The 12,637-nt window shown below is 41.5% G+C and overlaps 2 protein-coding genes across 2 annotated transcripts in view; both read right to left on the bottom strand.

Moving 5' to 3' along the window:
- Positions 1-12,632, bottom strand: part of LOC110390916 (myosin-7-like) — a gene marked incomplete at its 5' end in the record, with an annotated part of 26,218 nt that extends 13,586 nt beyond the window's left edge. Inside the window, 25 exons of the mRNA XM_021382497.1 lie at positions 67-205; positions 300-403; positions 498-596; positions 683-746; positions 868-960; positions 1,040-1,154; positions 1,253-1,280; positions 1,834-1,990; positions 2,088-2,231; positions 2,320-2,525; positions 3,247-3,290; positions 5,648-5,871; positions 5,958-6,048; positions 6,135-6,280; positions 6,365-6,541; positions 6,646-6,888; positions 7,825-8,080; positions 8,182-8,318; positions 8,404-8,527; positions 9,227-9,344; positions 9,440-9,527; positions 10,233-10,306; positions 10,671-10,977; positions 11,768-11,938; positions 12,519-12,632. Of these exons, the coding sequence (XP_021238172.1) occupies positions 67-205; positions 300-403; positions 498-596; positions 683-746; positions 868-960; positions 1,040-1,154; positions 1,253-1,280; positions 1,834-1,990; positions 2,088-2,231; positions 2,320-2,525; positions 3,247-3,290; positions 5,648-5,871; positions 5,958-6,048; positions 6,135-6,280; positions 6,365-6,541; positions 6,646-6,888; positions 7,825-8,080; positions 8,182-8,318; positions 8,404-8,527; positions 9,227-9,344; positions 9,440-9,527; positions 10,233-10,306; positions 10,671-10,977; positions 11,768-11,938; positions 12,519-12,632 (3,463 nt within the window). The remainder of the gene's footprint in view (positions 1-66; positions 206-299; positions 404-497; positions 597-682; positions 747-867; positions 961-1,039; positions 1,155-1,252; positions 1,281-1,833; positions 1,991-2,087; positions 2,232-2,319; positions 2,526-3,246; positions 3,291-5,647; positions 5,872-5,957; positions 6,049-6,134; positions 6,281-6,364; positions 6,542-6,645; positions 6,889-7,824; positions 8,081-8,181; positions 8,319-8,403; positions 8,528-9,226; positions 9,345-9,439; positions 9,528-10,232; positions 10,307-10,670; positions 10,978-11,767; positions 11,939-12,518) is intronic.
- On the bottom strand, positions 921-2,523 carry LOC110390917 (myosin-1B-like). Its single transcript, XM_021382498.1, has 5 exons — positions 2,320-2,523; positions 2,088-2,231; positions 1,834-1,990; positions 1,253-1,280; positions 921-1,154 (listed from the first exon to the last, which is right to left on the bottom strand). Exons 1-5 carry the CDS (start codon positions 2,521-2,523, stop codon positions 1,028-1,030), a joined length of 660 nt encoding a protein of 219 aa, XP_021238173.1. The 3' UTR covers positions 921-1,027.
- Positions 12,633-12,637: the final 5 nt, after the last annotated feature.

A 12,637-nucleotide genomic window follows, 5' to 3' on the forward strand; every position in this document is an offset into this window, starting at 1 on the left:
TCCATGATTCTGAACAGGAATTACTGCCTGTATTAGCAAGTATTTCAGTATATATTGTGCTAGTACCTTCTGTGCCATCTGGTTCTGCCTGCTCTTCACGCTGCTTCTGCTTAAACTTCAGGTTGCCGTAGTGCATGACAGCTCCTGTCAGCTTGTAAATGGCTGTTTTTTCATCAGGAGTGAAGCCCAGGATGTCAATGGCACTCTAACAACGGAAGAATTGAGGAATACTTAGACGTGAGTACCATGCCTGCTTCTAGGTCAGAGTCCACACAAGAAAACTTCCGTGCATTACTTACATCGGTGGCCATCAGCTCCTCCTGGTCATTAATGCTGGGCACCGTGATCTCGCCTTGACTCACATAGTGATAGTCGTATGGGTTGGTGGTGATCAGTAGCATCTCTGAGAAGGACAAAACACATACGGATCAAACAGAACTGGCATGGAAAGGAATGAAAAATACTGTTCAGTGTACTGTGTTTGGACAAGTTCCTACCAATTAGCTCTGGCTTCTTGTTGGACATAATCTGATAAAAGATGTGGTAGCTTCTTTCTGCCTTGAGCTGGAAAGTGACCCTGGACTTCTCCAACAGATCTGGCAAGGACGGTAGGAGAAAGTTAGCACAAGAACCAAGGACGGTCAGGAGGAATGTGACCGATGAGGCCTGGAGGGTCTCTTACATGTTTCAATGTCAGCAGAAGCCAGCTTGCCTGTGGCACCAAAGTGGATTCTGATGAATTTACCCTGAAAGAATAAAAAAATGTGACCTAGGTCCACCTTCCCGACCCTGACTGTGAAAATGTTTCATTTGTTGCATTGATGAGGAAAAGAGTCATTTTTTTTCTGATGCCAGGCAACAACTTACAAAGCGTGAGGAGTTGTCATTCCTCACAGTCTTGGCATTCCCAAAAGCCTCCAGCAGAGGGTTGGCACTGATGATTTGATCCTCGAGTGTCCCCTGAAATGGAAATCTTCTTGTTATGCTACAGCTCAGAAATCAGTCTGGCAGTTCCAGGGTCCTACACTTAGGAGCTCACCTGCATTTTGCCTGCTGGCTGCTCCTCCTTCTTCTTATCTCCGCTAGCTGCAATTGTTGCAAAGTACTGGATGACACGTTTCGTGTTCACAGTCTTCCCTGCTCCGGATTCTCCGCTGTCGAACCAAACAGAGAAGCAGAGAGCGTGAGGTCAGGCAGCAGGTCCCCTGGCACAGGGCAGCCCCGCAGCGACCCGAGCAGGGAGCGTACTTACGTGATCAGGATCGACTGATTCTCACGGTCTGCGAAAGAGGCAAAAGGAAAGTTTTAGCCATTGTCCTGAGTAGCACTGAGCTGACTTAAAAGTAAAGCTGTAAGTTAGAGCTTCTTCAGAAAGTCCAAGCACTAATGCCCAGAGGAGGGAAATGGATTTGCTTCCATATCCCACAGCAGCAGCACAAATGGAAGCATACAACTATCAGAGGCACACGGTCCTCACACAAACTGTGTATCCTCTTGCCCTTCACATAGTTCTCATGAAGGAATCTAGAGAAAGTGCCTACCTGTGTTCAAAGTAAAGTACTGTATGGAACAATCCATCACTGTAAAACAGTAACAAACTCCACATCCAGCTTTATTCTGCACTAGGAGAGTGTAGGATTTTGTACAATACAGTGTAAACAGCACACAGTGCTGAATCTATGTGCGTTTCTGATACAGTTTGTCTTAAAATTAATTCCTCCTTAACTTTCTGTTGTACAGCTCCCTGGTGCTTGTTGCTGGCTTGTCACATACTCCATTAAGAGCAATGGGGCTCTTCAGTTCAGGTTGCTTTGAAGGAGATCAGGTACTCACCAGTCAGCATGAACTGATAGGCGTTGTCAGAGATGGAGAAGATGTGTGGAGGGGCCTCCTGGCGCTTTTTGCCTCGGTAGGCCAACACCACCTCCGGGTTGTACACCGGCAGCCACTTGTAGGGGTTGACAGTGACACAGAAGAGGCCCGAGTAGGTCTGCGAGGAAGGGACACAGCACGTTGGCTTCCACTCAGCCTGGCACAGCAGTCCTCCCCAGCTGCGCTACCCAAGGAAGAGAGCTGCTGGTACTTACGTAGATCATCCAGGCTGCATAACGCTCTTTGAGGTTGTACAGCACAGCGGGCTCATGGAGGTGGGTCATCATGGCCATGTCCTCAATTTTATCATACTTGGGAGGGTTCATGGAGAAGATTTGATCTTCTTTCACGGTTAGAGTCTGCCAAAGAAAAGACAGATCCCTGCATGTCAACTCAGAGCCCACAGTGGGAATTAAATTCATGTTGTAAATCTTGCCTTTTACTCACTTCTCCACCTTCTGTCTTGACAGTGACCTTCCCAGATTCTTTGCTCTGGATTGTGCTTTTCACATAGGATTCTTTAGCATGTACCACAAAGACTGATGTCTTGGCATCAAAAGGCTTGTTCTGGGCCTCGATCCTCTCCTTTTCTGACTTTCGGAGGTAAGGAGCTGCCTCCCCAAAGATGGCCATATCAGCATCTGATGACATGGCTGCAGTTTATTCAATTCAGCACAGCAGGGGGCTGAAGGGAAGAAACATACCAAAATGCTGAGTGAAGGAAGAAATGCCTTTGCACCACAAATCACTTTATAGTGTTCTGCTCCACCCATTCTTGAGTTTTCCCTTTTTGTTTAATCTGTTTTTCCCCTACATATACTTTTAGTTTATTTAGATCTCAGACAAGACAGAGGTCTTTGATTTAGATTATTTTTTCTTTCTTTCTTTCTCTTATTTCCAGTTTTCACGTTCCATTCTTTAGATCTATCAGTTTTCCAGTAGCCCGCAGAGAAAAATTGGTGAAAATTTAGATTTTAGTAAGACATTCTCCTGAGTTAGAAACTGGAGTTCTAGCTTCTCTAGTTGTTCTGCCTTCTCCTGTTTGAACTGATCATTTAAGATTAAGCTGTACCAAAACAGGAAAACTTTTCAATAAAACATATTCAGAGCAATCTGAGAAGTGTATCTTCTCTTTCATGAATGTCTATTCACCGGTAATTTCTAATTAATAGTTCTGTTTGGTAAGTGGCTAAGTATTTCTCAGCAGGTATAGGATGTGTTATTAAAAAAATTTGCTGTTTTAGTCAGCAAACTTAAGTAGGAATGCACTGTATTAATTTGCACTGATCTAAGTGGTTGTAGCAAGTGCTTACAGCTGCATAAAGCTCTTCTTGGCGGATCTATTCCTATGTAATATGTTACATAGAGTCTTACCTCTTGTGACACCAACTGGCTCGCAGGCTGGATGCTGGTCTGTGCTGAAAAACAGAAATGACAAATTTGTTCTTTTTGTTGAACAGAATGCCCAGGATAAGCCAAAGAGTGAAAACATGCAAGTGACTTGAAAACGGCAAGAAAATCTCTGCTGATAGAAGCAGCCCTTTTAGGAAATCATTTCCACAGGCAGCAGGAATTCAAGGGGATTCTGCTAGCACCCAGCGAACTATATTCCTACCTTGAAGGCTTCTGTGGAGACAGAACAGGCTTGTCCTAGCAGTGCTTTTATAGGCTCTGATCAGCACATACAACTCCCTTCTCCTCTTTCTTAGGTAAAAAAAAAATTGGCAAAGCATTGTTTGGCAGACTTGACCGAGTACATGATTCTCATTCATGTTCATCGTGGATATATTTAGAAATATTTAAAGTCTTACTTGCTATGTGAATAAATCTTCTATAAATATTTTGACTAGGGGTCTGAAAGGAGGAAGTGCTGTCCTGCAAGTAGAGCAGGACTTGGAATTGTTGGCTTCTGTTCTCCTGACTCCTGAATTGCTGTGTGACATATAAGATTTGTGTGCTTCACGACTCAGCAGTAATGAGAAGGATAAATATTACAAAGAGCAATGAGAGAGATTCTATTCTGAGCTTTCTTGCAGATAAGGACTAGAAACATCTTGAATAATCTAGTTGCAAAATTTTGGACAACAACATCATGTTTATCTCACTGCAACTACTTACAACTCACTGTTTTTCTTCTTTACTTTCAAATGTTTGGGGAGGGCTGTTTTTACCCCTTAACTCATACATTTATTTGCATCTTTTACTTTCTTCTGAATTGTTGCAAGTTGGCTGCAACTAGAAACTGGATTTCAAAAGTATTGCCTTGCTGTTCTCCATATCCGACTGTGAGAGTTCCCTCAGACATATGTCTAGCTGAGGTTTCAGTCAGGTTAGATTAGCAGCAATTACTGGCTTTTTGCTTTCTTTGTCTTTAAGGTTTATTGACAGTATTAACTTAGCGCTCTACTACCATTGTAAAGACTTGAACAGTGACTGTGATTCCCAAATTCAAGTATGGGGTTCAGATCACAAATATACCTCTTCCAGGCTCCCCAGCCTCAAACGCAGACTCCACAGAAATGTGCAGAACTGTGAAATTCAGAGTCTAGAGAGGACTAACCTGTGGATGCAGACAAGACCTTTTCATTTCCTATAGCAAGCAATGCAAATTCTGGATAGTGTAGGCAGATTTATTCCACCAGATGCTTCTGTTAAAGTAATAGCAAAACTAACATAATTGTAACCCATAGCATACAATTTTAGATTACAATACAGATGTTTTTTCTTAATCTTAGAATACTTTTTCATTTTAAAAAGAACAGCAAAGAATTAATAATTAGTTTGAGGAAGATTCACTGAGCTTTTGGATGCTATTTACAAGGAGGAAGAAGAGCACTGGTCGTGTTCTGATACATCGATAACAATGCATTGTGTCTTAGGAAGGCACCTTGTTTACCCATGTACAAATAAGTTTAGTTGTGTAGATAGCTTTTAGACTAAGCATAATAGTTCTCAGTGGAGGGGAACTTTAGATTTACTTGGGAAGAGATGCATTAAATAACTGAAAATGACTCATACATTTTTGGAATTCATAGGACAGTTTAGGCAATGTGATGTGTCCATATTTTCTGGTGCAACAGATAGGCAATAGATAGAACTAATGTTTACCATCTTACGAGAAGGGAGTAAGGAAAAAAGACTCAAGTAGAATGCTAACTGTTCTATGTAATAAAAGTTTGAGATTCATGAGTTTTCTGGGAGTAACTTCTGGGTCTTGCAGATCTGTAGCACTCTACCACTTGAATTCATTGTATGGATCAAGGATGAGCTGTTTCGATTCTGTTCAGTATTCTGAAGGCTCATGGTATGCCTTAATTATCTGGGAGATGCAGCACTGTAAGAGGAGTCATAGAGGATCTCCAGTCTTCTCAGCTCTCTGCTTTAAAGAACTTCCATATGTTTACAACACTGCATGTACAGCTGAAACATCTGAGATTGTGTCTTTCTGAACCATTAAAGAGATAGAAAAATACTGATGGCATGTATTTAAATAGAGAGTTTATAGTTTATGCTTAAAACATAATATTGAGTACCTGCAGAAATGTCATTGAAGAAAACTGAAAGGTCTTATTCGTTTTCTAGCATGAAAAACAGTATAAGAAAGAAAAGATACTCTAATGAATATTCTTATTCTAATTCCTCTCTTGTTCTAATGAATTGCATAATTGTTTAACAAGGAATTGTCTTGATTATTCTTTATGCGACATGTGAAACTATTTCCACGTTGGATCTGTGTTTTTTAACTAAATTTTCCTCTGACTCTTGACATACTGACTTCCAAGTTGTGCAGGAACNCTCTTCGAGGTCACGGCGCATCTTCTGAAATTCTGCCTCCCGCTTCTTGTTCATATCGATCTGAGCTGCCGTAGCCCCTCCTGCTTCTTCCAGGCGCTCACTGATCTCCTCCAGCTCCCTGGAGAGGTCAGCCCGGTGCTTCTCTGCTTTTGCCCGAGAGGTTCGCTCTGCCTCAATTTCCTCCTCCAGTTCCTCAGTACGGGCCTGGAGAACAGTAGGGACCCTTCACACCCATGCCCTCCTCAAACCCATGCTTTCTGAAGGGCAGAAGGGAAGGACCAGAGACTTGCCTGCAGCTCCTTGATCTTCTTCTGTAACTGCATGCCCAGGGCTTGCTCATCCTCAATTTTGCTCTGGATCTGGCTGATTTCAAAGTCTTTCCTTTGCACAGAGCAAATGATGTTAGTACCTGGACAAAACTCCTATGCGTACCTGCCCAGCACTCAGGTGCCCCAAACCACGCTTACTTCTTCAGTTTCTCATCCAGCTGCTGTTTATCATTTTCCAAGTCCATTATACTATCGTGGGACAGCTTCAGGTCTCCCTCGAGTTTCCTCTTAGCTCTCTCGAGGTCCATGCGCAGTTTCTTCTCTTGCTCCAGGGACCCTTCCAGCTAAACAGAATAAGATCATTACTGCTCTGCTAGCCATGTTTATCTGCAAAACTGTCCTGTAATGGCTGTATGCATTTTGCTTACATCGTCCACTTGCTGCTCCAGCTTGGTTTTAGCTTTGGTCAGCGTATTGACTTTGTCCTCTTCAGCCTGCAGGTCATCCAGTGTCTGCTGGTGGGCCTCTTGGAGGGCTTTCTTCTCTTTTGTCAGCTTGGCAATGTTCTCGTCCAGGGCTGCCATCTCCTCTGTGAGGTTTTTCACCTTTGACAAAAGGAGGCAAATGTAATTAGAGGTAATAGGTACAAGATTCCCGTAACAGCACAGAGCTCTTTTCTGGAGTGTGAATGACAACTCCTGCCTCATACCTTGTTTTCAGTGGCATGCTTTTCCTTCTCAACTTTGGCCAATGTTAACTCCAGGTCATCTATGTCTTTTTTCAGTTCTGAGCATTCATCCTCCAGTTTCCTCTTCTTGGCTGTCAGCTCAGCATTAATTTCCTCCTCATCCTCAGCCCGTTCAGTCACCTCCTTAATTTTGGCCTCCAGCTGGATTTTGGTTTTGATGAGCTGGTCACATCTTTCCTCAGCATCAGCCAAGGCATCAGCTTCCTATTGGGGAAAACAGTCATTTTTCCTACTTCCAAAATTTAGCAATCTTTGAATAAGAAAGGAGGCTTTTGTTTTGCAAAAGGCGGCATGGAATTTCTAATTTTTTCTATCTTGTGGGAAATGGTTTTTTCATTTCCTCTTTTAAATCAGAATAGTTTTTTAGTTCTATTTCATCCTTCAGTCTTCTCATGCTGTGTTTATAAATAAGATTTAGAAATATATAAAAATCATTTTTAGTGCAGACTTTGATTCCTTTGCTTGAAAGTTAGTAAGTGGTTATAACTGTACAGCGATCTTTTTGTTTTATCTTTGTGAAGACTTTTGTTGGTATAACTGAATTTCAATTTGGTAAAGCAGTACATAATCTAATGCAATTGTGGGTGACCATTTGAGCCTGACTGTATTCTAAAGCTGTGAGTTAGACTCTTACATGCTTAAAAAAAATGCCAAATATTGCCAAAACTTCTGATGTGCAAAAGGGCATTGTATACATTGAATAGGTTGGCAGTTGTATTTGGATGTAGAGGGTATTTGTGTCTTCCTGGAGTTGGAGTAGCTGCAGGAGAACAGGTGAGATACCATTCCATCATAGGAAATGTCACAAGGCCCTTTTATTTTGGCAACTGGTTAAAGACAGAGTTTGTAGTCAACTCTAATCTTTCTCCATTATCTGTTTATACTAAACCATTTCTGACTACATTTGGGACTTTAATGTGAACTTACATGGAGTAGCATACCTACAGGCTCTGAGACTTAGAAAATTCTTCCCAAGCTGGAACTCCACATTATAATGGTGACAATTAATTTTACCTTTAGTGATTCAGGTTAGAATGTTTTTAAGGAAGTTTTGTGTGCAGTTGGAGGGTTCTGTACTGCGAAAGAGAACTTAAACTTTTCTTGTTTTCCCCCAGGAATAAATATACTAATAATACTCACAGCCTGCACTTGGAGCTGCAGGTCGTTTTTCTCCTGCAGCAGGGAAACCATTTTCTCCTCCAGCTCCTTCCTCTTTGCCTCAGACTTTGCCAGCTCTTCTTTGGTTTTTTCAAACTCTTCCTTCATGTTGGCCATTTCTTTCTCCGATTCTGCGCTCTTCAGCAGGGGCTTGATCTTGAAGAACAGCTTCATCCAAGGCCAGTGCTTCACATTCATGAATGAACGAACATTGTACTGGATGCAGAAGATGGACTCCCTGAAACACAATTAAAATGTACACTGAATATTTTGAGTGTGATGAGTAGTAACACTTTCCCCCAAATACAGTGACCTTAACTGAAGATAGGAAACACCTACCTCCTCTCCACCATTCTGCGGTACTCCACTCTCATCAGGAAGCCCCTGCACCTGGCCTGTGTGCGCGTGATGAGCTCTGCCAGTTTCTCATCTCTCATCTCTTCCAGGAGTCCCAGAAGACCAGCTTTGAAGAACACCTGGAGAAAGGGAATGTTGCAGCGCATAATTTTCAGGTACTGCAAAGTACAGATGCATACCACTTCAGTCAAGCAGCATTTGTACCTTGGTGTGACCAAATTTGTACTGGGTGTGGTCCACATCGATTGACCCAAGGAGCTTCTCAGAAGCTTTCTTGCTGTCAATGAACTGTCCCTCAGGGATGGCACTGGCGTTAAGCACCTTGTATCTGTGGAATGAAAGAAAATGTGAATTATGTAATCTCACGTCATAAGGTTATGCTGTTAATTGAAATTAATGGTATTCTTTGCTGCAGAAGGAGCCTGGGGCATTCCATCCCTTTTTAGAAATAAAATTAATAATTAAGTCCAAATCCAACATCAAAATAAAAGCAAGTTTTAAAGTCTAGGTGTAAAAAGGATGCTGATCTCTATTGCATTCTGTTGTCTTTGTTTCTTAAATTATGCTGTTGTTCTTAAATATAAATTTGCTAGACAGGAACATTGCCACTGCACATGTAGTAAGAAATCATAATTCCCTGAAACTAGCAGACAATACAATGTCTAATGATTTCTGAGTTTGTAATTTTTGCATAAGATTTTTTTGTATCCACGTATCAATCTTCATTTTTTAATCTTGTAAGCAGAAGCCTATATAGCTCCAGTTTTCTTCCGTAGTCAGACACTTTGGCAAAGCTTGATTTTTTGAGGAGTAGAAATCAGTGAGGATGTCTGATGAGCCCTTCATTTCTCAACAATTTCTCCTATGCTAGCCATACATGTTGGTTTTGGTTATACATTCCAGCAATTTTCCTTTGTTTCAGATTTAATTAGGTAGTTTTGAAATTCAAAATAACCATCAATATTAAAATAGTTTAAAAGTGCACTTAAGCAGTAAAGACTCAATGGAGGGCAGGAAAGAGTCTGACCTCTGTTTGAAGTCTGCATAGAGGATTCTGCTGGGGAATCCCTTTCTGCAAATTCTGATTCCTTCTAGCACACCATTACAACGCAGCTGGTGCAGCACCAGTTCATGCTCCATGGCACCTGAGGAAATGAGGCAATTATTTGATATTTCATTGTAAAGCATGGAGCATAATGGCTGCATCACACTAAGATTTCTCTCTACTTCAGGTTCTTACCAGGAGTTTTCGTTTCATTGGGGATGATACAGCGCACAAAATGGGGGTGAGTGCTTCGTAGATTGGTCATCAGCTTGTTCAGGTTCTCCTGTGGAATCACGAACAAAGGTTTTTCATTGACAAATGTTACCTCTGCAGTTATGTGAGATATTGGAGGTGTTGTAAAGGAATAATGGACTTAATATTCCCATCTAAAATCATAACAATTTGAATTTTTGTTATAGCTTTTAGTCTTGAAGTCCTGGTTTGGAGCAGTGGCATAGCTGTTTGGAGATGTACATCTTTTACACAATATGAAAAACTGGATGGGATGCCAGATCATATCTAGTGTTCAGATAAGAGTGTTTACCTCTGCCTTACTCTCTAGAGGGGTGGTAGCTGGCGTTAGCATTTCCTTATTGCTATGTCTTCGTGTGTATAGTTATTTGCAAATGTACGTGCAGAGATCCAGACTAGAGATTCCTTCAGTTAGACATCCACATCCACCATTGTCCTTCCAGGACACAGGAGAGCTTAGCTATACTAACCCACATACGTATACTAAAAGGAAACTGTAGCCTGACCTAAGGTACTTTTACTAACATTCAAGGAGAGACTAAATCAGTATCTATTTTCCCCTGGCCTCATCTGACTTGAAGTTAGCCCTTTCATGAATAACTTAAAAGATGTTTCTGATACAATGGAAAATGTTAATAGGTTCAGTAAAACGCCCTGTTGAATTTAATGTGAGGCGTCAGAATCGTCAAGAAGAAAAAAGAGAAAAATCAAGAGAGACAATTACATGTGTACTTACCCTGAAAAGAGCTGATACAGTCTGGAAAGAAGAACCCTTCTTCTTGCCTCCCTTCTTGCCACCACCACCGCTCTCTGAAGAATAGCAAGAGAAGATGGTATTACAACTTTGAGTTGTAGAATTTTTCTCTGTTAGACTGCAAGAATCTTGGTCATATATAATGATCCGGCTAAGAAAGGAAACTAGGATAAGGCAGGAAGTAAAGAAAACGTTCAGACTAAAAGAATAGAGGACCAAGAGAACTGATTAACTGGAATCTTCAGGATTATCATGGCTGAGTGGAGGTCTGAGACAGATCTATTGGTTTTCCTTTATTAATAAGTTCCAGTCGTGGAAGACCCTGCACAAAATGCAGTTTCTGAAGAACATTCTCCTGATATTCACTATTATCAAAGAGTCACTAAATAAATAAGAAAATATGAATTTCAAAGGACTGACCTGCCTCTCCACCAGCAGAGGCAAACAGTAAGGCCAGTGTCTTCAGGGATGATTTCTGGTACAGCCCCACAACAGTTTCGTTCAGGGGGTCCTTGTTCTTGTCAAGCCAGCCAGAGATGTTGTAGTCCACTGTGCCAGCGTAGTGCACCAGGGAGAAGTGGGCCTCAGCCTTGCCTTTACCAGGTTTAGGCTTCTGGAAGTTGTTGGACTTGCCCAGATGCTGGTCATAGAGCTTGTTCTTGAAAGAGGTGTCGGTTGCCTTGGGGAACATGCACTCCTCTTCCAGGATGGAGAAAATGCCCATGGGCTGGGAGAAACAAAATGAAAGAGAAAGAAATGAAAAGGGAAGAAGAGTCATAGATACAGAAACAGCTTACTGAATGGGATGATATTAAAACTCTTGTGCCTTTTAAAGTGGAATACTTCTGCTCAACAGAGCAAGCTGTGAAACTACATCCTAGGTTGGATCAAAAGAAGGGTTGCCAGCAAGTCATGCGACGTGTTTCTCCCCCTCTACTTTGCCCTTGTGAGGCCCTATCTGGAGTACTTCATCTAGGCCTGGGGCCTCTAGCACAAGGTGGAGCCATTGGAGTAAGTCCAGAGCAGGGCCGTGAGGATGCTCAGAGGGCTGGAGCACCTGTCTTGTGTAGAAATGCTGAGGGAGCTGGGCTTGTTCAGGGAGCTGTCCTGGAGAAGAGAAGGCTCCAGGTACACATTACTGCAGCCTCCCAATATTTAAAGGGAGCTTATAAACAAAATGGAAAGCGACTTTTTACATGGTCTGCTAGTGATAGGACAAAGGGGAAAAGTTTTAACTAAAATGAGGTTAGATGCTCAAAAGAAATTCTTTACTCAGAAAATGGTGAGAGGCTGCCCAGGGAAGCAGTAGATGCCCCATACTAGGATATGTTCAAGGACAGACTGGATGAGACCCTGGACACTCTGATCTAGTAGAAGATATCCCTACCTATGGAAGGGGTTTGGAACAGATTGGACGTTAGCATCCCTTCCGGCTCAAACCATTCTATCTTCCTATAATTCTATGATTCTATGATTTTATGATTCTTTTGTATTAGACATTGTGAATTAAAAGATACCTTCTCAATGAGCTCTATGCAGGCTGCCAGGTCCATCCCAAAGTCAATGAACTCCCACTCAATGCCTTCCTTCTTGTACTCCTCCTGTTCCAGCACGAACATGTGGTGGTTGAAGAACTGTTGCAGTTTCTCATTGGTGAAGTTGATGCACAGCTGCTCCAGGCTGTTGAACTGCAGAATACAGTTAGAGTTTACTATTAACATAAATATGAAAAAGTAAGGATAAACAGTGCTGTTTCTTTTTTAACAAATTACAGAAGGATCTGTAAGTGGATCCCTCTTTAGTCAGCCGGGAGTTTGGAACTTGTCAGAATGTCTCTGTTGTCAAGCTAAACTTTATCCATATGTTTATGAACTACTTTAAACTTTTATTTTAGAATTATCAGTTTTGATATCTACTAGACTGACCCAATTCAGTTACAAGATGTACAGTTATTGATTTAAAAGCATGTCACAAACTATCTAAGCACAGACTGTGTCTGTGGAGTTTGTGCCTATGCATTAGGTAAAAAATGTTATTCTGCTGTTTGTAAACAGTAAAAACACTACATTTATGAATTTCAGTTTGCATATGAGCAACACAAATCTATTCTCAAGAAATCCGTGCAGGAGTTACGATGCTTTAGATACAAACTGAAAGAATCAAAACCCTTTTTGAAATAATAATTAAAAAAAAGACAATTTCTTCTTAAATCCTTCAACACACAGTAGAGTAACTTTTAAAACTGTATTAATAAAACACCACTCTTACATCAAAGATCTCAAAGCCAGCAATGTCCAGGACACCAATGAAGTACTGCCTGGGCTGCTTGGTATCCAGCTGTTGGTTGATGCGAACAACCATCCACAAGAACATCTTCTCAAAGACAG

The sequence above is a fragment of the Numida meleagris genome, unplaced genomic scaffold (genome assembly GCF_002078875.1).
Source record: "Numida meleagris isolate 19003 breed g44 Domestic line unplaced genomic scaffold, NumMel1.0 unplaced_Scaffold249, whole genome shotgun sequence".
NCBI classification, from domain to species: Eukaryota; Metazoa; Chordata; class Aves; order Galliformes; family Numididae; genus Numida; species Numida meleagris.

Excerpts from the sequence above, each read along its gene's own strand:
- LOC110390917 (XM_021382498.1), bottom strand. The coding sequence starts at position 2,523 with ATGTCATCAGATGCTGATATGGCCATCTTTGGGGAGGCAGCTCCTTAC. Across the intron at positions 2,232-2,319 it reads TCAAGACAGAAGGTGGAGAA|ACTCTAACCGTGAAAGAAGA; the intron begins GTGAGTAAAAGG and ends TTTCTTTGGCAG. Across the intron at positions 1,991-2,087 it reads ATGCAGCCTGGATGATCTAC|ACCTACTCGGGCCTCTTCTG; the intron begins GTAAGTACCAGC and ends CCTTCCTCGCAG.